This window comes from Otolemur garnettii, unplaced genomic scaffold (assembly GCF_000181295.1).
Source record: "Otolemur garnettii isolate 467f Iridium unplaced genomic scaffold, OtoGar3 scaffold00067, whole genome shotgun sequence".
In the NCBI taxonomy this organism is placed as follows: Eukaryota; Metazoa; Chordata; class Mammalia; order Primates; family Galagidae; genus Otolemur; species Otolemur garnettii.
In genome coordinates, this window is record NW_003852462.1 from 8,157,828 (window position 1) to 8,181,439 (window position 23,612).

General features: G+C 56.0%; 1 protein-coding gene across 1 annotated transcript in view; it reads left to right on the forward strand.

Moving 5' to 3' along the window:
* Window positions 1–16,773, forward strand: part of DISP3 (dispatched RND transporter family member 3) — a 50,292-nt gene extending 33,519 nt beyond the window's left edge. The window contains exons 5-21 of the mRNA XM_003793271.1: window positions 146–280; window positions 946–1,106; window positions 2,444–2,583; window positions 3,798–3,946; window positions 4,144–4,305; window positions 5,046–5,207; window positions 7,128–7,241; window positions 7,854–7,990; window positions 9,106–9,290; window positions 11,131–11,261; window positions 11,336–11,508; window positions 12,287–12,413; window positions 12,841–12,986; window positions 14,398–14,557; window positions 15,057–15,170; window positions 15,601–15,767; window positions 16,411–16,773. Coding sequence (XP_003793319.1) covers window positions 146–280; window positions 946–1,106; window positions 2,444–2,583; window positions 3,798–3,946; window positions 4,144–4,305; window positions 5,046–5,207; window positions 7,128–7,241; window positions 7,854–7,990; window positions 9,106–9,290; window positions 11,131–11,261; window positions 11,336–11,508; window positions 12,287–12,413; window positions 12,841–12,986; window positions 14,398–14,557; window positions 15,057–15,170; window positions 15,601–15,767; window positions 16,411–16,773 — 2,726 coding nt within the window. The remainder of the gene's footprint in view (window positions 1–145; window positions 281–945; window positions 1,107–2,443; window positions 2,584–3,797; window positions 3,947–4,143; window positions 4,306–5,045; window positions 5,208–7,127; window positions 7,242–7,853; window positions 7,991–9,105; window positions 9,291–11,130; window positions 11,262–11,335; window positions 11,509–12,286; window positions 12,414–12,840; window positions 12,987–14,397; window positions 14,558–15,056; window positions 15,171–15,600; window positions 15,768–16,410) is intronic.
* Window positions 16,774–23,612: the final 6,839 nt, after the last annotated feature.

Below are 23,612 nucleotides of genomic sequence, written 5' to 3' on the forward strand. Positions count from 1 at the left end.
TCTCTTACCCACTTAGGACTCCTGCCCAGCCCCGCTTTGGGCATGGAGAGTGGTTTCTTGGGGTGGGGGACAAAGAAAGACCCTAGGGGGTGAATGCTCTGTGAGGGTCCTCCTCCACCTGCCTCTCTGCCTCTCGCCCTGCCAGTGTTCCTGTCTTTCTTTGGGATCGCCAGCATTGGTCTCAGCTGCCTGGTGGCGCTCTTCCTGTACCATGTGGTCTTCGGGGTCCAGTACCTGGGCATCCTCAATGGGGTGGCTGCCTTTGTGGTAGTGGGCATTGGTGAGTTGCCTCCCTGGCCATGGCGATGGGTTTCCCACCGGGAACTGTGCCCCTTGCTGCACAAAGGGCCTTCTCCCTGGGTGCAAAGCCTGGGCTCCCTGGGGGCTCTATAAAGCCCCCTCTCAGGCCTCAGTCCTGTGGGGTTAGAAGGAGTGGTGGGTGGGCACCTGGCATTGGGGGAGGAAAGAGCATTGGGCTGTGCTGGGATAAAGGCTGAGGAGCGGAAGAAGGGGCGAAGTTCTGGGAGGGGTTGGGGCCAACAAATATGGTAGTGAGGCCTGGACCCTCACAGGTGGAGCTGGGCAGATGAGTCTTTCCAGAGTCCAGACTGAGAAGCAGGACTCTGCTGGGGCCCGATCTCTCAGGAGGCTGCTTAGAGTTGATTTAGACCAGGGGTCCTCAAACTTTTTAAACAAGGGGCCAGTTCACTGTCCCTCAGTCCATTGGAGGGCTGGACTGAGGGCCCCGGGATGAGTCAGCTGCTAAACAGGACAGGCAGCAGCAGCAAAAACACCCGGCAGGCCAGATAAATGTCCTAGGTGGGCTGCATGTGGCCCACAGGCCATAGTTTGAGGACGCCTGATCTAGACCCAGGCTGGGCCTGGTCCTGGCGACAGCAGAACAATGCTGAGCCTGCCCTCCTGGTCCGGAACCCGCTCCTACAGGTGTGGATGATGTCTTCGTGTTCATCAACACCTACCGCCAGGCCACCCACCTGGAAGACCCTCAGCTGCGCATGGTCCACACCATCCAAACAGCTGGCAAGGCCACCTTCTTCACCTCCCTGACCACGGCCGCCGCCTACGCAGCCAATGTCTTCTCCCAGGTAGGGGACCTTACCCTCTACCCCTGTCCTGGCCTCCCCATTTCTCCCAGACTTACCTGGCCCCTGGGCTCTGCTCTTCCCACCTGCCCCCGGGCAGCCACATAGCTTTTACTGCAGGTACTTGCCATGTCTCTAGGGTCTGTTTTTGTCAGTAATCAAGTACCCAAACTTAGCAAGTGGGAAAATTATAATATTGATACAAACAACATTTATTACTGATGCTCATTAATAGTAACCCAGCCTCTCCCTGAGAGCATTTGACAGCTTCTAAAGCAGTGGTTCTCAACCTTCCTAAGGTTGTTGCAACCCTTTAGTACAGTTCCCATGGGTCACAGGTTGAGAACCGCTGTTCTAAAGTGCTTTCACATTTAATCTTCATTACCTAAGACAAGGGATAATTACCATCCCTGTTTTCCTCATACAGAAACTGGGGCCCAGAGAGGTAAAGTGACTTCCTCAAGGTCACACAGCTAGGAAGGGGTGAGCCTGATCAAGTCTCCTGGCTCCTGGCCCAGAGCTGCTCCTACCACCTGTCTCATATAGCATTTCCTTCCCTCTGACTCCCTCTGTCTGCCCCCTGGTCCTTTGGCCTCAGAGTGCGGCTCAGGAGAAGACATTGAATTGGGCTGGGTCCTTAGTACTGAGTGAGCCTGAAAGATAACAGACCCAACTCTTTGAGGGACTTTATGGCCTGGGATGAGCCCATCTAGAAACTGTTAGATGCCCAGGGATCATCAGGATCTTCCCAAATAATCCCTCCCAGAAAGCAGGCAGAGCTGGGTTCATTTTCCACTGTGTGACCTTGGGCAGGTTGTGTAACCTCTCTAAGTCTCACTTTCCTCATGTGGATTTGAATTCAAGGATTGAAATAAGAAGATGCCTGTGAAAATGTTTCAGGAGTGTGCAGGCCTTCTGCTCACTGCCTACTGTTTTCTTCCAGGCAGCACCTCTCCATAGCAGTCCCCGGGCCACTTCTGGAATATGCCCATTGCTCCTAGTCCCCAGGCTCTCTGCTTCCATCACGTGGCAGCACTCTGTCCCTTCTCCCTCACTGCCACATGGCCTGGTCTGACAGGCTGTGTCTTCTTATCCCCCATCCATTCTGTAATGACAGTTACTGAGCACTTCCTCTGTGCCAGGCACTGTTCCAGGCAGTGGGCTGCAGATAAGAACCTGTACTCTCGCTCAAGGTGGGGACCCTTCACTGCTGTGTCCCTCAGCACAGCCTCTGGCTCCTGGTATTCCTCCTGCCTCAGTCTGGGAGTGACCTGGGGTCCTGAGTGTCTCTGGATCCAGGCTTGACCACCCCACATCCCTCTCTACCTCTCTGCCATCAGATCCCAGCCGTGCAGGACTTTGGCCTGTTCATGTCCCTCATCGTGTCCTGCTGCTGGCTGGCCGTGCTCTTCACCATGCCAGCCGCCCTGGGCCTCTGGAGCATGTACATGGCACCACTGGAGAGCTCCTGCCAGACCAGGTGAGCCGGGCAGTGGCTTCCTGTCGCTGAATCCCCATTGCAGTCCTCTGGGAATAACTCAACATGCCACCTTCTCTTCCCAGAGCCTTTGTGGTTCTTTAGTGAGCAGAGGGCAGGGAAGGAGAGGTGGTGGGATTGAATCAGGCCTGGGTGGCTGCCTGCAGTGAACTAAGAGATGATTTAGGGTCTCTGGGCTTAGGGTCTCTGGCCTCTGTGAAGGCCTCGGTTGGGGTTTCAGGAGTCCACCATAACTTCTATTTGATCATGGTGAGCCCAGGAGGGCTCGGACCTGAGTTTGAGATGGACTCCTCCACTCTCCCTACTCACACCTTCTTTCTCAAGGCTACCACGTAAGGCTGGGCACTGTACAAGAGCCCCCTGGCTGGGCCACTGCTATCTGTACTGGGGACATTCAGATGTAACTGTTTCTATGATGGTTACAGAAACACAGGGTCTTGTGGAAAGTGCTTCCTTTTCCAATCTCAGCAGAGATGACAGATGAGGGCCAGCCCATGGCTTCCCCAGCAATCTCACTGGACACAGTAGTCCTCCCAGCCCATCAGACTCGGGCTCCAACTCAGCCTCTGCACCAGGCAGCTGTGGAACTTGGGCAGATTACATAACCTTTCTGTGCCTTACAGTTTCCTTTCCTTGAAATAGATGTGAGCACAGTGTAGGAGCCCCATGAGGACTGAGATAGTCATGGGGGGCACATAGCTCTCTGCCTGGCACACCACATGCTTGGGTGTCAGCTGTGTGTGTTGTCCTTATCCTCAGTCCGTGAGGTGAGCCTCATCTCACCCTCCAGCTGAGCCTCCACCACACTGGCTACAGCTCTAGCTCAGCCCTACTCCCCTCCTCCAGCCTCCCCCAAGGATTAGTTGGCATCAATACCCCGTGCCACATGATGGCAGAGGAATGATTCTCCTTACTTGGTCACCTTGATGTGTTGGCCGCTGTATGTTGTCATCTCTTCCTGGCTCATGTCTGTTGTCACTATGCGTCTCCGCAGAGGGAGACTGGTACCTGAGGGCCCCAGGGTACATGGTACTAGAAAGAAACCAAGAAGGCTCATAGAAGTCTAGGATGCGTGTTTGTATGTGTGATGTCGGCAACAGTGTGATACCTGGGTTCACCTGGTCTCTGGGGCCTGGCCCGCCCATTCTAGGTACCTACTGCACTCTGGGCTCATCCCTCCCCCACTCTCTCCACAGTTGCCACCAAAAATGTGGCCGCAAGAGCTCCCTGCACTTCCCCAGGGACGTGTTTGCTGCTCCTGAGCGTGCTGGGGGCAGCCCTGCCCAGGGGCCCCTCCCCTACTTGGACGATGACATCCCTTTGCTGGATGTCGAGGAAGAGCCAGGTGAGAACTGGCACAAGCCTGCCCTTCTGACCCTGGCCAGATCCAGGGGCTTCCCTGCGAGCGGGTGATGCTCTCAGGGAGGCCTGCGGCAGAGGACCGGGCAGGACAGTCTGTGGGCATCAGGCCTCCCTGGGGAGGGTGCAGACCAGGGTAGGCTTTAACTCGGGCTTTGACAGGCCACTGCTCTGCCCTGGCAGTGTCGTTGGAGCTAGGAGATGTATCCCTGGTGTCCGTGTCCCCTGGGGGCCTGCAGCCAGCCCCTGAGAGTGGCAGCCGGGGCCAGCTCATCGTGCAGCTGCAGGAGCTGCTGCACCACTGGGTACTGTGGTCCGCCGTCAAGAGCCGCTGGGTGATCGTGGGTGAGTGGGCTGCCCATCCCTGCCCTCTGTTTGGCGGCCCCATTCCAGGGAGGGCAGACTCCCCAGATAACATACGGGCACAGGGCACCTGCACCTCCTGCAGAGGCCCAGCATGGGACAGAGTGAAGCCAGTCTACAGGGACACTGCTTATGGGGCCGACCACGTGCCTGTCATCACCCTGGGCGGGGGAATGTGAATGCTCCGGAGTTAGAGCCACTTCAAATCCCAATTCTGCCACATACTAGCTATGTGACTTTGGTGGTGTCAGTCCATCTGACACTCAGTCTCCCACCCTGGAATTGGGGATGAGAAGAGTGCCCAGTAAGGCAGCCATGAGAAGCACAGTGCTGGACGTGAAGATCTTAGCCCAGGGCACAGCACACAGTAAGTGTTCAGTAAGCAGTTGGCACCGTGGTTGCTATTAATACCGTCATCTTCCACAGTGTTTTGGAGGTGGGTGAGATCGAGGGAATGTGCCAGCTCTTACAAACTGTGAAGTGCTGAGGCAGTGGCTTGTTCTTGTCCAGGAGTGGTAGCTTAAATCTACTGTCAGACCCCCAGGGACACTGCACTTAACAACCACCCCCATCCCTGGGAGGACCCATCCCTAGCAAGATTTACCTGCTGGCTGGCATGCTGGGCCTGTGCCCACTCCCTTGACACTCCCCACCCCCACAGTGAGAGCAACTGTCCCCAGAGCCCAGGAGGCCCTGGCCGAGTGCAGTGCTTTCCCTTGCAGCACTGTTTGTGTCCATCCTCGTCCTGTCCCTGGTGTTCGCCAGCCGGCTCCGCCCTGCCAGCCGGGCCCCACTGCTCTTCAGGCCTGATACCAACATCCAGGTTCTACTGGACCTCAAGTACAACCTGAGTGCCGAGGGCATCTCCTGCATCACTTGCTCAGGTGAGGGTTTCCCACTGGGACATCTCCTGCCCTGTCTGGTGTCCAGGTCTCAAAGACTGTTGGTTTGAAAGAGGCAAGAGCCAGGTTTCCCATCACTGCATGACCTCAGGCAAATCACACTTAACTCTGAGCCTCAGTGTCCACATAGTTCATCACACAAACACTTGCTGGGTGCTGGCTCTGGAGAGGTACAGTGGGAGGGATAGGCTTCTAGGGACAGGTCATTGTAACAGTAAATCTGAGCTTTGGGGAAAGAAAAGCAGGGACACAGTATCACGGAAGGCTTCCCGGAGGAGGTAATGTCTGATACCCAAAGGATGGGAAGCAATTAGCCAGCCCAGAAAGAAAGGAGGAAGGTATCTAGGCAGAGGGGAGCACCAGAAGTGGGAGAGATCAGGGCAAATTCAAGAAAGGCAGTTGCAGGAGCTCAGGCTGGTCAGGTGGGCTAAAGTGAAGAGTCTGGATTCTATTCCAGTTGTCACTGGAAATTAGAGGAGGGGTTAGGTCAAGAAGGGTGATGACTGAGTGTCCCAGGTGCTGTATTGGTTGAGGGGTGGCTAGGAGACTGGTAGGAGACACGTATGGGGTGCATGCTGAGGGTGGTGGTGGAGTCAAGAGATTTTGGGGAGGTGATTCCCACGGACTTGGTGACAGAGTGGTTGTCAGAGACGATCACAGAGGAGAGATAAAGATATGTCCTTGCATTGGAGGTGATCTGGTCTAGGCCCTCATTTTATAGAGTGGGGAGCCTGACGTCAGGCCTGGGGTGAGTGAAGTCAGCTCAAGGTCATCCAGCTTTGCCAGGGCAGCTGGAAACCGAAGGAGGAGATGCTCAGGGAGAGCCTCCAGCTTGCAGGAGCAGATCCGCTGGCTGCTGTAATTGCCTTCATTTAATTAGGGCGGTGTTCAGATTAACCCGGCCTTCCCCTTGGTAATGGCGGCCAAATGCATGATAATCGACTGAGCTCAGAGAGATGCCCGAAGAGGCCCTCATAAATTAGAGCCAGCCTGGCCACATCCCCAGCTCCTATGCCCCTCTGTCTGGGTGCAGAATTACCCTCCATTATTACTGCCACTGGGCTCCTGCTTCCCCCAGCGCCCAGCTCCCATTGCACAGATGGCCAGACCAGGGTGGCCTCAGAGCTCCTGGACAGCATCAGGCAGGACAGGTCTCCAGTCAGGCCCAGTCCCACCTTGCACCTCCGTCTCTGTGAACTGCCTCTCAGAGGGAACTTCAGAGGGCAGCGAGAGCGCCTGGCTTCGGAAAGGCCCAGCAAGGCCAGGCTCACTTGGGGGCTGCGTCCTCACTGCCTTGTGCAGGTCTCTTACCTGCCCTGGGGGGAGCCTTCCTCCTCCACCAAGTGTGGTTCTTAATAACAGGCTTCTAGGGGGAGTAAAACTTATAAACTGTAAAATTTTAATTTAAAAAAAATTTTTAACATTTACAAAAACACTAAAAAACCAAATGCGCAATGCAGGAGGCAAAACAGGAAGGTCACTCATCTCTGCCGGTTGTTAATGTCGCCCTTCCACTTGCTCCTGTCAATGAAGCATTTATTAGGAGCCAGGCATGTTGCTAAGTGCAGTGGAGGCGACGTCCAGTCTGGTTCCTCAGCCTCCTCTGTGGGAAGTACAGTGTCCCCCACCGGCCAGGGGAGGACAATGGAATCTAGGGTGGGAGAACAGCATCAGTGCCTGTCTCTGGCAGGGCCAGACAGAGCCTTTCTTTTGGCCTGCGAATCCAAAAAGTTCAATATTTGATGTTTTATTAAGTTCTCTCTAGCTTCTGACTTCTAATGCCCACCTGCTCCAGTCCCTGGGTCCCAATTCCTAGGACCGTCAGGGATCCCAACCTCTTTCCTCTGCCCACCGGGCCCCACCAAGGAGACCCTGCTGTCCCTGACATGGTGCGGGGCACAGGTCTGTTCCAGGAGAAGCCCCACAGTCTGCAGAACAACATCCGCACATCCCTGGAGAAAAAGAAGCGAGGCCCTGGGGTGCCCTGGGCCAGCCGGGTGGAGGCCACCCCTCAAGGTAAGCTCTGGGGGCAGGGATGTTGGTTAGGGTATGGGGGCCCTGTGTGGGGAGCCAATAAAATTCATTCCTGATTCTCCTGCAAGAACAAGCACCTGTTGCCGGGTTGCTGCAGAGGGGCTGGATGTTGGGGTGGACTCGGGGCCTGCCCTCACCGCTCCAGCAGCTCTCCTGGGCCAGAACACCATTCTGAGGGTCTGGGGCAGGGGACACCTTGGGCCCTGGACACTGGTTTATCCCTCCTGGGGTCGCCATCCAAGGTTAATTATAGGACAAGTGTACTGTGGGACTGAACCTTGTCACCCCATAGCCTTGTCACCACCCCTGTCCTCACCAATGTCATTTCCAGCACCAGCCCCACCACTCATACTGTGGTCCTCATCAATGGAAACTGCCCCAGTCCACCACTGGCACATCTTCCCTACAGCTTCCTCCATCGTTGTCCATCCCGCACCCCATCCTGGTAACCACCTGCCCCACTGTCATTGCTATGGGCCTGGTTCAGTAAAGAGGGACAGACAGCATTTGGAGAAAAGCCCAAGGCCAGGGCTCAGCTGCTCCAGGGTCAGGAGAAACCAGCCGAGGTGATTGTCCACCCCTCATTTGTCCTAGACTCCCTGGGCACTGTGTTCGTCTCCAGAGTGAAGAATAAAGGCCACCCAGCTATCTACAGGCTCTCCCTCAATGCCAGCCTGCCTGCCCCTTGGCAGACCGTGTCCCCCGGGGATGGAGAGGTGCCCTCTTTCCAGGTGAGCCTGGGCTTTCCAGTGATCTGTCACCACTGGGGGAGGAGTCCTTGATGCCAGTTGGTAGACTCTGGCCACGTAGGGAGGCAGAAGCCAGGTTTTTGAGGATGGAGCTGCTATGGGCAGATGAGGCCCCTCCCCCACCCCAGATCAGCCAGGCGTATGGCAGGGACCTGCTGAGTGACAACAGCATGGGCTTCTGAGTCTTTCAGGCCTGGGTTTGAGTCCTGACTCTGCATTTATAACCTGTATGTCTTTGGGAAGATGACTTCATCTCTCTGAGCCTCAGTTATTCTCATGAAATGGGGGGAAGCAAAGGTACCAGGCAGCGTTGGTGGAGGGACACGAGGTCAGGCTGTGCAGTTCAGTACATCTGGGACGTGATAAGTGCTCAATAAATGGGAGCCAGTAGTTAATCCCATTCTTGGCAGCTGCTCCAGCACCCCAGCAAGAGTCTGTAAGGGCCCACCCAGACTTCTGTTTTGTCCCTCACAGGGACCATCGTCTGTGTTTCTTTAACATGTTACACCCCCCAGGACGACAGGGACCTATGTGACCTCTTTTGCTCAGGCTTTATATTGCCACTGGAAAGATGGGGTTTCTGAGGCTTTTGCTGACTCTGAGCCTTTGCATTTGCTGTTCCCGCTGCCCGAAAGCTTTCCTTGCAGCTTACGGTGTGGCTGCCTCCTTAGTCCTCCACACTGATGTCAGTGCTCTCAGCCGCTTCTCCCTTTGCCCCCTCTCCCACCATTTATCCTCCATCTTGTCATCCTAATCTCAGGAGCCATTGTAAATGCCAGCTCTGTGGGGCAGGGACCTTGCCTGTCCTGCTTGCTGCTCTAACCTCAGAGCCTGGCACAGGGCCTGGCACACAGTCACTGCTCTGTGACCAGTTGCTAAAGGCAGAAGTGAGGCTCAGAGAGGGAGGAAGGGATTTGCCCAAGTTCTCGACTCAAACCCAGGCCTCCTGAGCCTCTGCCCAGGGCTCCATCCCCCACTCTGAGGGCAGGGACAGGGTGAAATACACTGAGGAGGGAGGGGACAGAGCCTGAGGCCGGGCCCAGGCCGAGGCAGCCCCCCCGAGTCACGTGTCTTGTCTCTGTCAACCCACTGCTTAGGTGTATAGAGCGCCTTTTGGTAACTTCACCAGGAAGCTGACCGCTTGTATGTCTACAGTAGGGCTGCTCCAGGCGGCGAGCCCCTCCCGCAAGTGGATGGTGACGACCTTGGCCTGTGACGCCAAGCGGGGCTGGAAGTTTGACTTCAGCTTCTATGTGGCCGCCAAGGAGCAGCAGCACAGCCGGTAACAGCCTGCGGATAAGCCCGTGTCCCCCCAGCTGGCCTGTTCACTGCCTCCTCACTCTGTCTTTGTCTTGTCACCTGTGAGATACAAGCAGGCACCTGAAAGGAGCCCCACCCATCTCCACACACCTGTTCAGATGTCTCTCTGCCCAGGGCTGGGGAGAGGGGACACTGGCAAGGACAATGGGCCTGCGAACTGCCCCCCCTGCCCCTGTCACCACCCCGCCTTTGATGGCTCCACAGGGGTGGTAGTGACCACCTTGAGTGGTTCCTCCAGCTCACCAGCCACTGCAGGCCCTTTGCATTGGCTATTTTCTCTGTCTGGAATGTTCTTCCTCCACCCTGTGTGATTGACTTCTCAAGAATCAGGTTTCTACCTAAATGTCACCTCTCCCATTCAAAATCACCTCGCCAAGCCTCTTGCCACATGTCACCCACTGCTGTCCTCCTGGTGCCATCATCACCTGATGTCATGCTGACCTGGTATATTATATATCTTCTCTCCAGGGCATATACCCACCCTGTGGTGGCACCTTGACTATCTTATGTGGTGCTATGACCCTGGCACCTAGCAGGCTGTCTGGCACAGAGTGGGTGCTCACAAGTAAATGCTGGCTGGCTGGAAGGATGGACCCAGCACTTCCTCTCCAGGGCACTTATTTATTTATTTAATCACACCCCCTCCCCTAGACCACAAAGGGCCTAAAGTGAGGGCTGTTCCATGTATTTACCTTCTGTGGCCCATCCCTGCAAGTGTCTGGTAGGGGGCAGGCACCCTGCTGCGTGCTGAGTGGGAAGCTGCGCTCTGCTCGTGGGGTCTTCACTCCAGCAGGGTGACTTTGCCCGGGTTTTCCTCCCTGTGCTCTGAAATGACACCACATTCATTCTTTTATCCCTGGAGGGTGTATTAGCAAAGGTCTCCTCTCTCATCCGTTCACTGGTTGAACAAACTGTGACAACCAACTGTGTGGCCCTGTGCTAAGCCAGGAACACAGTGGTGACAAGAGACAGATGTGACTCCTGCCCTTGGGCCCTCTGGCAAGAGACAGACAGCTAACAAGTAGACAGCAGTGTCCTTACAAATGATGCTGTGTGTGCTCTGAGAGAAACAGCACCTCCCTGGGGCTGCGGAGAACAACAGAGCCAGCCAGCTTGTGCTGTGACATAGGGGACTGCAGTCTCTGACAGGGACTGGCTTCAGAGCTTCAAGCAGCTGCGGAGGCCTGAGCTCTGCTTGGGACAGAGGGTATAGCTTAGAGGCAAGGGTACAACCAAGAGGCCCTCACTGGGTCCTTTCCAACCTGGAGTCAGGAATGAGGAGTCCCTCTGCCTGCCCTCTCCTGGCCTAAGGTGGGGCTCATGCGCATCAGCCCCTACCTGAATGAGCCTAAAACATTCTAGAAAGAACTCTGTGCTGCTTTAGGTCCAGCTGCCCATGGAACCCTTTTCCCAAACAGAATCTTGAGACTCTACTTGTTCAGGGTGAGGCAGGGCTGGGAGCTTCTCGGCAGGGCCCACCAATGCTGGGCCTGGGGCCCCTCCTGAAGGAGCTGCTTGTCTCCTAAGCCCTTTGCACCACCTGTGGGGAGACTGAGATCAGAGAGGGGAAGGGCCTTGCTTGGCCTCCTATCGTCAGCTTCAGTAGGGGTGCAGCAGAATAGGCCTCCACACCCCAGCCCTGGGCAGGTACCTTCTCCAGCCCTCCTGCCTGAGGCCGACTCCCTGTTGGTGGGGAAGCCTGAGTCCAGTACCTGCCCATACCCATGAAGGTCACACTGGCCTTGCCTCCCTGACCCCTGGTGGCTCCTCTGGCCTCATCGTGGCCTCCCTCGCCTCTGCAGGAAGCTATATTTTGCTCAGTCCCACAAGCCGCCCTTCCACGGGCGTGTGTGTGTGACTCCTCCCGGCTGCCTGCTCAGCTCCAGCCCCGACGGGCCCACCAAAGGCTTCTTCTATGTGCCTAGTGAGAAAGGTACTGTGGGGCACACTGTGGGGCCCTGGGAGCCAGGCCCTGCAATCCCCTACAGCTCTGCCTCCACCCCACAGTGCCTAAGCCCCGCCTCTCTGCCACCTTTGGCTTCAACCCCTGCGTGAACACCGGCTGTGGGAAGCCGGCGGTGCGGCCCCTGGTGGATACTGGGGCCATGGTCTTTGTGGTCTTCGGCATTATTGGCATCAATCGCACTCGGCAGGTGGACAACCACGTTATTGGAGACCCGGTATGTGGCCTCCATCTCAGCTCCTCACAGCACCATGGGCCCCTGATGGCTTGTTCCACCCAAACGACCCCACAGGCTCCTGAGGGCACTGCTTCTCTTGAGAACTAAGTGGGGTTGGCTGGTTAGACTCGCCCAGGAATCTGGGCACATCTTAGAGCCCAAGCTGGCTTCCTGTCTGCATGAGGAGCTGGAGTGGAGAGAGGGAGATCCAGGAATGCCTTGGGGAGGGAGCAGCCCTTGCTGTAAGCCTGGTTGGTGCCCTCCACCTGTGTGTGTCCTGTGCTGGGCTCTCAAGCTTTGGAAGGCAGGTGGGGCCTGGGCCTGGCCTGCAGCAGATGCCAAGATTGTGGCTAAAAGGATGGGTGACTAGGCCCGGCCCTTAGAAGTCACAGTCCTGTGGATTGCATGAGAATGACAGACGTGAAGAAAGTTAGGAGCAGGGTAAAGTCGGAGGAAGTCTCTCTATCCCATCCAGGCAGGGATTCTGCAGGTGTTCAGAGCAGGGGCTGTAGGGACCAGGCAGGTGCTGGAGAACAGGTAGGGCAAGGCTATCTGGGGGCGGGAGAGGAAGCAGGAAATCCAGGGGAGGGGAAATGTTGCATGGGGCAGAGTGGGATCGGAGGGGACAGTGGGTGACCAGGCAGAGGGTTGTAACATGAGGGTGACAGTGGTGGCAGGGAGCTACCAGAGGTTCTTATCCTGGGCAGGGGGAGGCAGGACGTAGGACTGTCCCCATCTCACTGAGTGGCCTGGGCTGGCCTGTGTCTCTTTGGGAAAGGGCAGCGTCATCTACGACAGCAGCTTTGACCTCTTCAAGGAAGTTGGGCACCTGTGCCGCCTCTGCAAGGCCATCGCAGGCAACTCCGAGCTGGTGAAGCCGGGAGGGGCGCAGTGCCTGCCCTCAGGTATGTGGGGCAGGGAACCGGCTCCTCTGAGGGGGACAGACTCGGGAGGCCGTGGAGGCCACAGTTCAGGAAGGACACCCGCCTGGCCCATGGGTGTCTTTGCAGACGTGCGTTTGTGCTTGAGGGCGACCATACGGGTAGGTGTGTGCTGACGGGTGTCTTTCCAGGTGAGAGCAGGCTTGTGTGTGAGCAGGGATCAGCACGGGGGCAGGGGGGACACACCTGCAGGAGTAACCTGGACGAGACCATGCCACAGCTGTCCCTGAGAGAGCCCCAAATGTCATTTCCAGGCCAATTGCAAACATATGGTGTGGGTTTCCCAGTGACATTGCCAGTGTTTGCAAATACTGTCACAGGTGTGGTGGGGTGGGGATGGGCTCCTCCAGGCCCCACACCCACCACACCCCTCTTGCGCTTCTCCCCACAGGCTACAGCATCTCCTCCTTCCTACAGATGTTGCACCCCGAGTGCAAGGAGCTGCCTGAGCCCAACCTGCTCCCGGGGCAGCTGTCCCATGGGGCTGTGGGTGTGAAGGAGGGCCGCGTGCAGTGGATCTCCATGGCCTTTGAGTCGGTGAGCCCCACGTGGCCATGCTGGTAATCTTGTCAAGTGCTTGCCTTACAGTGTCACCTCTGATCCCTGGCCCTCATCCCAAATCATGGGGCTAAGGCTTAGAGAGATAGAATGATTCACATGATTAGTGAGTGTCAGCACCAGTGTGAAAATGGGCCATCTGCCTGCAGAGCTCTGCCCTTTCTTCCCACAGGCGGCTGCCAGCTCCCCCACCCAAGGGTCTACATCATTTTGCAGCCTCCGGGTTATAGGGGCTGGTGGAAGTCCAAGATGTTCCCTTCTGCCACTGTGGAGGCCAGGGTTGGTTGGGGCCACAGACCCTAGTAATGGGCCTCTCTCAGGGTGGCCAGGGTCAGGCTGTCCCACACACGCCCCTGCTGCCTGCATTGCCGCTGGACACTCCCGGGGCTCTGCCCAAGGAGGCATGTGCATACGCATGCACACACACACACTCACACTCCTACCTGGCACCTGCAGGGCCTCAAGGTCCTGGCACTTGGCTCTCTGAGGCTTGGCAAGTCTGTTCCTGCTGCTTCATGCAGAGACCCCGGGTTCAGTCCTTGCTCTGATCCTGGTATGCTCTGTCACGTGTCCCTCTGACCTCAAGTTCCTCGTGTAAGAAAATCATTAAAGGTCCCTGCCCTCCCCTGGCAGGAGTGGAAATAAAATGACACTTGAATGCCTAGGGCTTCCTTTTGCAGGCTGAAGCCCCATTTCAGAGAGGAGCGAGGTCTCAGCTCAGGCTCATCCCCGCAGCAGGGTGCCCACTCCCAAGCCAACCCCACCGACATGCAGACACCTACACACAGACACTCTAGGCTGGTTTGAGCTCAGTGAGAGCAGAACTGGACCAGAGAAATAACATAAGAAGGGGCCAGAGAGATAACATAAGAAGATTCCAGAGCCGAGTGGGTGCCAGTTTGCTTTGTTCATCATTCCCCAATTTGTGAGCAACGCTGAGGGCTGGACACTGACCCAGACAGGCTGCTTCTTCCCTCAAGGGCTCAGAGTCCCACCAGGGACAGGTGGGTTACCAGGCAGTGATGAACTATGTTGGAGAAGCACTGAGAGCTTGGAGGGCCCAGAGGAGGCCCATTCAGAGCACCACAGAAGGCTTCCTACAGGATGTGTCGGAGCTGGCTGTGCAGCAGGGGGAACAGCCTGAGGGATTCTGGGAGATGAAAGTAGTTCTGGAAGGAAGGGACAGGTGACTGTGGTTGCATCTGAGCCTGCTGCTATGAAGATCACCTGATGCCTCCAGAGTCTGGTGGCAGCTGGTTTGGGTTTGGGTCATTGTTCACCTCCCCTAACCTCACGCTCCATTGGTGGCCACAGAGGGGACCCACTATGTCCTGGGAAGGGTGAGCAGGCCATGGACCTCACCTGTCTCGTTGGCTCCTGTCCCCCGCAGACCACGTACAAGGGCAAGTCCTCCTTCCAGACCTACTCAGACTACCTGCGCTGGGAACACTTTCTCCAGCAGCAGCTGCAGACCTTCCCCGAGGGCTCAGCCCTACGCAGGGGCTTCCAGACCTGCGAGCACTGGAAGCAGATCTTCATGGAGATCGTAGGCACGTGGCAGCCCTGCCCCTCCACCCTCCACGCCGGGGCTGAGGCCGGGGTGGGGTGGGGTGGTGGGGGACTGCGGCAGGGAGGGCATTCAAGGCCTTTCTGAGTCACACTCTTGTCATCTTCTCAGTTCTGGCCAAGAACCCTGGGGAAGCTGGGATGACACAATGGCCAGGATGCTGATCAGAGGCCTGAGTTTGGGTCTTGTCCTGCTCAGGAGCATCTGGCCCCATTCTCTGATAATAACTTTGGCTGTCTTAAAAATAAACAATCACAACCATGACATCTGTCAGTTACAAGCCCTTTCTAGGTGTCAAGCCTCGTGGTAAGGGCCTGACCTATGTTATCTCTTAAATGCCAAATGAGGCCTGGGGCTGGGGGCTGTGATCTCCCCACCTTACAGATAAATACACAGGGACCCAAAGAGGTCAGGGGCCTACGCAGAGTGGCTGGCTGTAACTACCCACCCTGTAGCCAAACTGAGACCCTCTTCCCTCACAGGGGTGCAGAGCGCTCTGCACGGGCTGGCACTGTCCCTGCTCATCTGTGTGGCCGCAGTGGCTGTGTTCACCACCCACATTCTGCTCCTGCTGCCTGTGCTCCTGAGCATCTTGGGTACGTGGGCTATGGGTTGACGGGTATTAAACCAGTGGGGACAGGAACAGGCAGGGGTCTCCCTGGTGGCCCCAAGTGAGGAAATTTCTCTGAACTCTTAACTGTCAAGTCTTAAGAGATTTGAGGTCACTCCTACTCCAAGCAAAGAGATCCTCTGCCCAGAGCCATCTGTGACAGTCCCGCACAGTCTGTGCTCCCCAAGCAGAGTTGGGATTCCCAGGTGGCAGCTTTCAGCTCAGTAATATATTGCTGTATCTGTCCCCTGCCTGGGACCCCCACACTTTCTGTACCTGGCTCTCCTCCTCCATCCTGTCACCTGATGTGGGGTTGGGCTTGGACTGCATCATTCCCCAGGGGCCCTCCAGGGCTGTGCCGTGGTGATGGGTGGGGGGGTGGATCCAAGGTGCCTTCCCCACCATCCTTCTCGCAGGTATTGTCTGCCTTGTGGTGACCATCATGTACTGGAGTGGCTGGGAGATGGGGGCTGTGGAAGCCATCTCCCTGTCCATCCTCGTGGGCTCCTCTGTGGACTACTGCGTCCATCTGGTCGAGGGCTACCTGCTGGCTGGAGAGAACCTGCCCCCCCACCAGGCTGAGGTGAGTGCCCTATTGCCTTACTCCACCCCAGCACAGCTGAGGGGCCTCCCAGGACAGCTGGATCTCTAGGCAAGCTGTGTTCTGGGTACTGGGGTTCCCGAGGCCAATCTATGAGCTCCAGGGACTCAGATTCTACCCAGATGGCTAGAGCAGCACTGTGACACCCTGGGTAGGTCCTTGCTCCCCCAGCCTAAGTCTCCCCATGTGAGCAATGAGGAGAGTGGGCTAGACAGAGGATGTCCAAGGCCTTTACTGGTTCACCTTCCCCAGGGTCCAGCTACGATTTGAGTCCCTTGTGGCTTGGTGAGGATGCATTTGTGAACTCAGTGCCAAAACCAGCTGTGGTCCTGCTAAAGGGACTTTTTTATTAATTTTAGAATTATGTTAATGTGAAAATTAATCAATTATACATTTAACTGACTGTGGTCAAAACAAAGGAATCAGTTACCAACTAGGATCCCCATTTAGGAAGAACTACTGTGCAGGTCCCCACATCTGTCACCATTCCGACATGCGCTGCCACCTGGCGCTGCAGGGGGTCGTTCGCCCCGCCCACCCCAGTGCACAGCAGCAGAGTGGGCTGTCAAGGGGGGGCGGGAGCTCCCCTGGCCCAGAGGGTCCCTAGCAGTGGCTCTCCATTCAGGATGCACGCACACAGCGCCAGTGGCGCACCCTAGAGGCCGTGCGGCACGTGGGCGTGGCCATCGTCTCCAGCGCGCTCACCACGGTCATCGCTACAGTGCCCTTGTTCTTCTGCATCATTGCCCCGTTTGCCAAGTTCGGCAAGATCGTCGCACTCAACACAGGCGTGTCCATCCTTTACACGCTCACCGTCAGCACCGCGCTGCTCGGCATCATGGGGCCCGGCTCCTTCACCCGGACCCGGACTTCCTTTCTCAAGGCCCTGGGCGCCGTGCTCCTGGCGGGGGCGCTGGGACTGGGCGCCTGCCTCGTGCTCCTCCGGAGTGGCTATAAGATCCCACTGCCCACCGGGACCGCCCTATAGCTGTGCCTGGCCCCTGACTCAGATGCCTTTGGCCCCGGGTGGATGACGGACGGACGCCCTGCCTCACCCCAAGGGCGCTGTTCCCCACCTGGGCCCCAGCCAGCCTGTGTTCCCTGGCCTGGGGCAAAGGCACCACACAGGTCCTGGTGGGAGCTGCCATCCATATCCACACTCTGAGGGCCACACTGCTTTCTCCTGAGGAGCCTGAGCTGGGAGGTGGAGCCTCAGCCCCATCGGCCCAGCCCTCCTCCTGTGTCCCACCACCACAGGGGCCAGGTGGTTTTTGTAGGGGGCCTCCCTGTCACACTGCCTCTATGCCCACAACTTTTTAGTGTGGGTATTACAGGGCCCCATTCCACAGATGTGAAGACTGAGGTACCAAGAGGTACTGTGGCAGAGCCAGCACTGCCTCCTGAGCCTTCGGATATGCACTTGGGGGCTTTGCAGGAAGAGCACAGTGGATTGAGGGCAGGGCCTCAGCCCCCGCCCCTCCCTGCTCCCCTCAGCTTTACAGAGGCCAGGCCTTTCACTCTGGCTGGAGAGGGCAGAGGGACTGGGCTTGGGCTTCTGCATGTCGTAGCCCTGGCGCCAACCTCAAGGGGTCCATCTGAGGCCCTCCCTGGCAGCTGTGGGGCCCAGCACAGCTCTCCTCACAGATCCGCACCGCCCCCACCCAGCTTTGAGAGTGAATGTCTGGGGGTACCCCCTGTGGGAGGAGATGTTTGTGCCTGCAGCCTGCTCCTGGTGGAGGTTCCTATTAAAGAGAAGTGAAACCAGACAGTTTCAGGTGCTGCTGCCTCCATCATATTCCAGAACTGAAGTGATTATTTGCATGTTGCCCAGCTGGACTCTGACACAAAGGGTGGGGCTGGCCCTGGAGGGAGATGGGTGGGCAAGAGGGCATCCGGCCTTCCTGGGAACAAGGTCATGGGCAATTTGGGGCCTCCATGAAGGGGTCGAGAGATGCGTCTTTCTGTAACTGATTCCTCTGGCTCCACAGTTGGGACATTTTGAGCACCTTTGGTATGCCTGGTATTGTGCTGGGTACAGACCTTTTTCCTTGGGGACAGATGTTGCCACTGGGCTTTATAAAGCTGGACACAGAATGAGCCGGAACTAATCCCTGAGAGTGGGCAAGAAATCAAGGGTGGTTTCCAGGCCAGCTCACCTGGTCATCTGTAAATATTAACTGGGGGATAGGGACACGAGACAGATGGACAGCACTGTGTCCCCCTAGTCTCTGTCCGGGGAATATCAGACCTTTGTGCCCACCCAGGGTGAAGGAAGACATCATACAGTTAATGACATTAGCTGTCACAGCACTGACTCTGCTCCGTGCTCTTCTCAAGGAAGGTCTGTGTTAATGTCCCAGGGTTGTCACAACAAAGTTCCACACTCCATTCAGCAAGTTGATTCCCACACAGATCAGGAGGCTGGAAGTTCAGGGTATTGGCAGGGCGGGCTCCTCTGCAGGCTCCGTGCTTTTCTCCTGGTTTCTGCGGGTTGTGGGCAAATAAGCCTCATGCCCCAGCTTGTGGGGGTAGCACTCCAGGCGCCACCTTTTCTGTGTTTATGTCATCTTCCTTCTGTATGGGAGGGGTGCCTGTCACACTGGATTAGGTCCACCCTAAGCATCTTAACTTTATCACTGCAGAGACCCTGTTTCCACACAAGCTCAGCCACCAAGGTGTGGACTTCACGTGTCTTTTTGAGGAACGCAGTCCCTCCCCTCACAGGGCTCAGCATGTGCAGCTCACTGGTCTCGTGCACAGTAGGTGCCAGTGCGCCCCTTTCCACTTGGGTCACCCAAGGAGCCCGGAGACAGACTTGCCTGCATTGTGCAGCTAGTGAGCTGACCAGTCTATCCCCCAGCGTCCCCAGTAAGGTGTGCTGCCTCTCATTACAGTTGGAACAAAGCCTGATGGCAGCTACAGGAATGCCAAGGTTGGTCAAATCACGAGTTCTGTTCTTGGGCGGCGCCTGTGACTCAAACAGTAGGGCGCTGGCACCATATGCCAGAGGTGGCGGGTTCAAACCCAGCCCCAGACAAAAAAAAAAAAAAGAGTTCTATTCTTGGAAAGTCTGGAATGAAAACCCTGTGTTTGATGGTAATTCCCCAGGAGCCCAGCCAAGAGCACTCTGGCTGTGGGGAGTGTCGTGCCCCGCAGCACACAGCTCCAAATTCCTCCACGCTCTGCCCTGGGACCTTCTGTCAGCCCTCATGTGGGCAATGCCACATCTGCAGGGTCAGTCCTCTTCCAAGTGGCCGCCAATGTGGAGGGAATGGGGCAGGCATATGAGCGGTGGCCAGGGCAAGGGGGCAGGGAAGAACAGGGGGCTGACAAATGGACAGGACACCCAGGTGTTGCTTAGAGGTCCTTGTCCTGAAATCTTCCCAGTAACCTCATTTTAATGTGGAGGTAGAATATTTGCATACTATTTACATACACTCCACATTATTTGTAGAGAAACCCTCACCAAGCCCATCTCCCCGCTTTGAAGGGGCAGCTCCTCTTCCCTCCCTTCGCCTCTTTTCCAGGGTGTCGTGGGGTGGTGGGCAGGCATGTTGGGAGAGAAAGGGGCTGTGCTGTGGCACTGTCACCTCCCTCCAAGGTGCCCAGGGTTCCTGGATCTGTACAGCTCTGGCGTGACCCTCCTGACTCACTGGTGAGTTGGGTTCCTATTTCACAAATGAGCACTGAGGCCCAGAGAGGGGAAGAGAGGGGCACACAGCACACTGCCAGGTGGCTTCTCTCAGCCAGGACCCTGCTCCCTCTGGCATCAGGCCAGGCTCACCCTTTGGATGGCGTTCTTGACTTCAGACCTGTCTCTCCTCACCAAAACTGACCCATCTTGTCCCTCTAGGCCCTGCATGGTGACTGATCTCCTAGGGGCAGGGCTGGGACAGGGTAGGGGAAGGGTATGGATGACCATTTGGGAGCTTCAGGGAACTCGGGCCACACAACTGCCTGCCTACTTGCCTACAAATAAATCCCCTTTCATCTCATTTGTGAGCACTGGTGCCATAGGGTCCCAGAGGCACTAACTCCCGTGAAATGAACCTTGACCCTCCTTTGTGCTAAGGCACAGCCCACACTTTTAATGAGCTTTACCAGCACTAATGGGATGCTCTTCATTAACTTGGATGCAGCAGTCAGCCAGGGGTCTTGGAGGATGTACAGGCCTTTGGCATAGCAAGGTGGAGGAGCATGGCACGGAGGAGGGGCAGAGGGCACAAGGGGAGACAAGAGAGATCCCTATCACCAGCCAAGTTTCTCTAAGGCCCTGCTTCTCTCTCCCCATCCCTGGGAGACCAGTAGCTCCCAGCCTGTATGGAGCACCCACCTTGCCCAGGCCCCACCCGCGGCTCCTGCCAGCATTCCTCACTGCTAAGGAGCAGAGACACAGCTGTGTGCACTCCACCTTCCTAGCTGATGGTGAGCCTTGAGAAAGGACACAAGGCTGGGCCCATTCCCATGTTTGCCTAAGGATGCTGAACTTTATCCTGAAGGAGATGGGGATACAAGGAAAGGTTTTTAAAAGCAGAAGACCAGTTTTTGCCTACCCAATTGGTAAAGATCTGAAAGTCTGCTAGAGGGACCAAGGGGAACAGGTCTTCTTACGCGTTCATTGCTGGTGGGCGTGCACACTGGTTCAGCAGCAGTGGAGGGCAAGCTGGCAGGAACTATCAAAATTGCAATCAGAAATGCTTTTGATTTGGCTATTCTGCTTCTGAGAATTTATCCTGCGGATAAACTCACACTGGCCAAGTGTAGAAGCCATTCACTGAAGACTTGGCTGGTCCGGCAAAGGGCTGCCAACTCTGAAATGCCTATCAGCACAGGGATGGATGAAACAAGTTGCGTTCAGTCCCCCCAGACAGCAGGATATGAACGAGGAAGCTCTCTGAGCCGATGCGGAAAATGTACCGAGATATGTTCAATGGCAGAAAATGGTTCCAAGACAGTGTGTGGAAAATATGCTTGCTTATGTGTAGCAAAAATGGGTGGGTGAGAACATAGATTCATGTTTGTTTGCATATGCATAAAGAAATTTGGAAGAAAACACAAGAAAATCTAAAACAGGGGTTACCTGTGTGGTGGGGGTGTGGGGTGCGAGGTGGATGGCAGAGGGCAACGGGATAAAGATTTTGTTATAAATCTTTAGAGTTCTCTTTGACTGCCGGAATGTATAATCTAGATGATTTTTGTAAGCAGGGGAGAGATGGGGCTATCATTTTCTCCTCAGAAAGCTCACTCTGGCTGCAGGGGAGAGGGGAGGCAGGGAGAGCAGTGAGGAAGGAGAGAAGCGGTGCCCCCCCCCAGGCCATCAGTAAACATCAGCTGACTTACTTGGCACCCAAGGCACTGCCAGGAGCTGCCAGGGCCAGCACAGCCAACCTACCCACCTTCCCCAAGCAGAAGGGACACAGGACCTCTCTGCCCTGGAGCCAGAGTTCCCAGTCACACAGAGCCTTGGATCCATCAGCAGGGTGGCATGGCCTGCTGCTGCTCCTACGGGGCAGGCAGAGACCGAAGTGGGAGGGGCCACAAGAGGCACCAGCAGAGAGACCCTGAGGCTGAGCTGCAAGGCCATCCTGCTGTGTCATCACATCCTTGTCCTGCCTCCGTTAACTGGGCAAATGTGGGCAGGTCACAAACTCTACCTTAACCGGTTTGCTCATCCATTAAATAGAGTAACACCTATCATGCATGGTCACTGTGTTTTAATGAGAGGATGTTTGCCAAGGGCTTGGCCACAGACACCCACTAAACCACCATCACATCATCATCCTTGTTATAAAACAGCTTTCTCCCAACTTGGACGGCATCTGTGTACTTGGAGTTGCAAAGTACTCCAACAGGAAGGAGCACGTCTCTCCTCCATGGGTCCCTCTCCGACTCTGGGTGGAATATGCTTTCTTGTCCTGTGGATGTCAGGCCTGGCTGTGTGACTTTTGTCAGCAGCAAAGGCTTGAAATGTGCCTGTCCTAGGGGACCCGCCCGCTGTACTTCTGCCTTTCCCTGGGAAGAAAGAGCCCCCGAGACCCACTGCTTCCAGGAGGCTGAGAGACACGTGGAACTGATCTGACCCACTCTGTGGCCTAGAGCCAGGCCTTGCTGGTCCTCGAATAGATAAGCTGACTCCCCGCTGACACCAGCAAATGACTGTTGTCCAAAGCCACCGAGTTTGGGGAGGTTCGTCATGCAGCGTTTTGCAGCAGCGGTCACCCAGAGCACTATCCGTTACTTCCAGAGTCAAGGTGAAGTTTCTTCATACAGCCTTTGGGGCCCGTTCGGGTCTCCCTGGCACCTTCTCTGTGGGTGTCTCATGCCACTGCCTCACTGCACAGGCGGCAGCTGGACCGAACCTCTCACTCCCGAGGCCATGCTGTACTCACTTCCCGGCCGCAACACACAGGCTGCCCCTCCTTGGCCCTCAGAACTCTGCTTCCTCCACGAAACCCTCACTGGTGCCCACGTCTTGGTTAGTCATCCTGGGATGTGACCACACAGCACTTTGTACTTCCTTTGCCCTGTGTTTTTAATGACCTGCTACTTGGCTCTGTCATGAAGGCGCTGTGACAGCACACACGGGGCATCGCCAGTTCCTGGCATGCAGTACGCTCATTATAAATGTCATTGACTAGTGATCTAACTGCTCTGGTGTAGGGAGTCCTGCCTGCCTCATATCTGAAGTGCTGGGTCCACTGTAAAAAAGCCACCACTTGTGTAAAGAACACATCGGCCCATGGCCCCCTCTGAGCTCACTCGTCCTGGGAAGCTGTTTCTTGGGCATACATCCCCATCTCCTGGTCCAGAGTGAGGCAGGGACCACAGACAAGAGGGCAGGGGTACCTCCCATGCTGAGCCAGACAGAGCCAGCTCCGAGACAGGTCGGCTCCTCTAGGGCCCCTGCTCCACTCCACACTCCTCCCCAAACTGTCACTGACACTCCAGGGGGTCACAAAGAAACAAGCTCTTCGCAGCAACCCTTTCCTTCCCTAATTGCTTCAAACACGTAATCATAGCATGAGATCAAAACCTCAGACCAAAAGACAGATGATAAAGCGTTTTTGTTTTTTTTTAGAAAAATAGAAGAGGCCAGGGTGGAGGGGAGAGGAAGGACGCATGCTCTCACATTTGCCAACCCCAAAATGTAATTTATAAAACGAAAATCTGGTGTGAAGTTCAACTAAATGAACAATTTGTAGATAACTCACATGCTCGAACCATTAAGCAAATGCACTTTAAATTGATTTCAAATTAGTGGGCTAATGATTCCCCCCAGGTCCAGTCTCTGCCAGCCCCCAGTGCGGCGTTTTTAATAAGAGGTAGGTGTGCGATAACAGCCTCTTTATTCCATAATTGAAGCCATAATTGAACCTGAGGTCACGGCCAAGGGCCCTATTGATCTGTGTGCAGAGGGAAAGTGCTGACGGTGACCATCTCAGGCCGGAGGGGGTGGGGGGTGCGGCAGGGAGACTCCTACAGCTGTGGCAGCTCTTGCCTCATTTCCTAAATGAACTGCAGGTAGCCTCAGTGGCTAATGGGGGATTTAAATAACCTGAGACAGAGCTCTTACTCCCAGTCCTGCAGATTGCACTCAGAACTCCCTAAAAGCGTGTTGAGGATCTGTGTGACCCTCTAGTATTTATCCCTAGGGCCCAAGGGTAGACTCTGTACCCTCTCTTGGCTCACAGTGCCACCTGGCCCCCAGCTTCCCAGACCAAGCGAAGGAAGTGAAGGTGCACCACAAATGCGTTCTGATCTCCCTCCTCATCCTGGGTGCCAAGTCCTTTAACCCTCAGTCCAGCCAAGAGCTCTCCCAACCCCAAC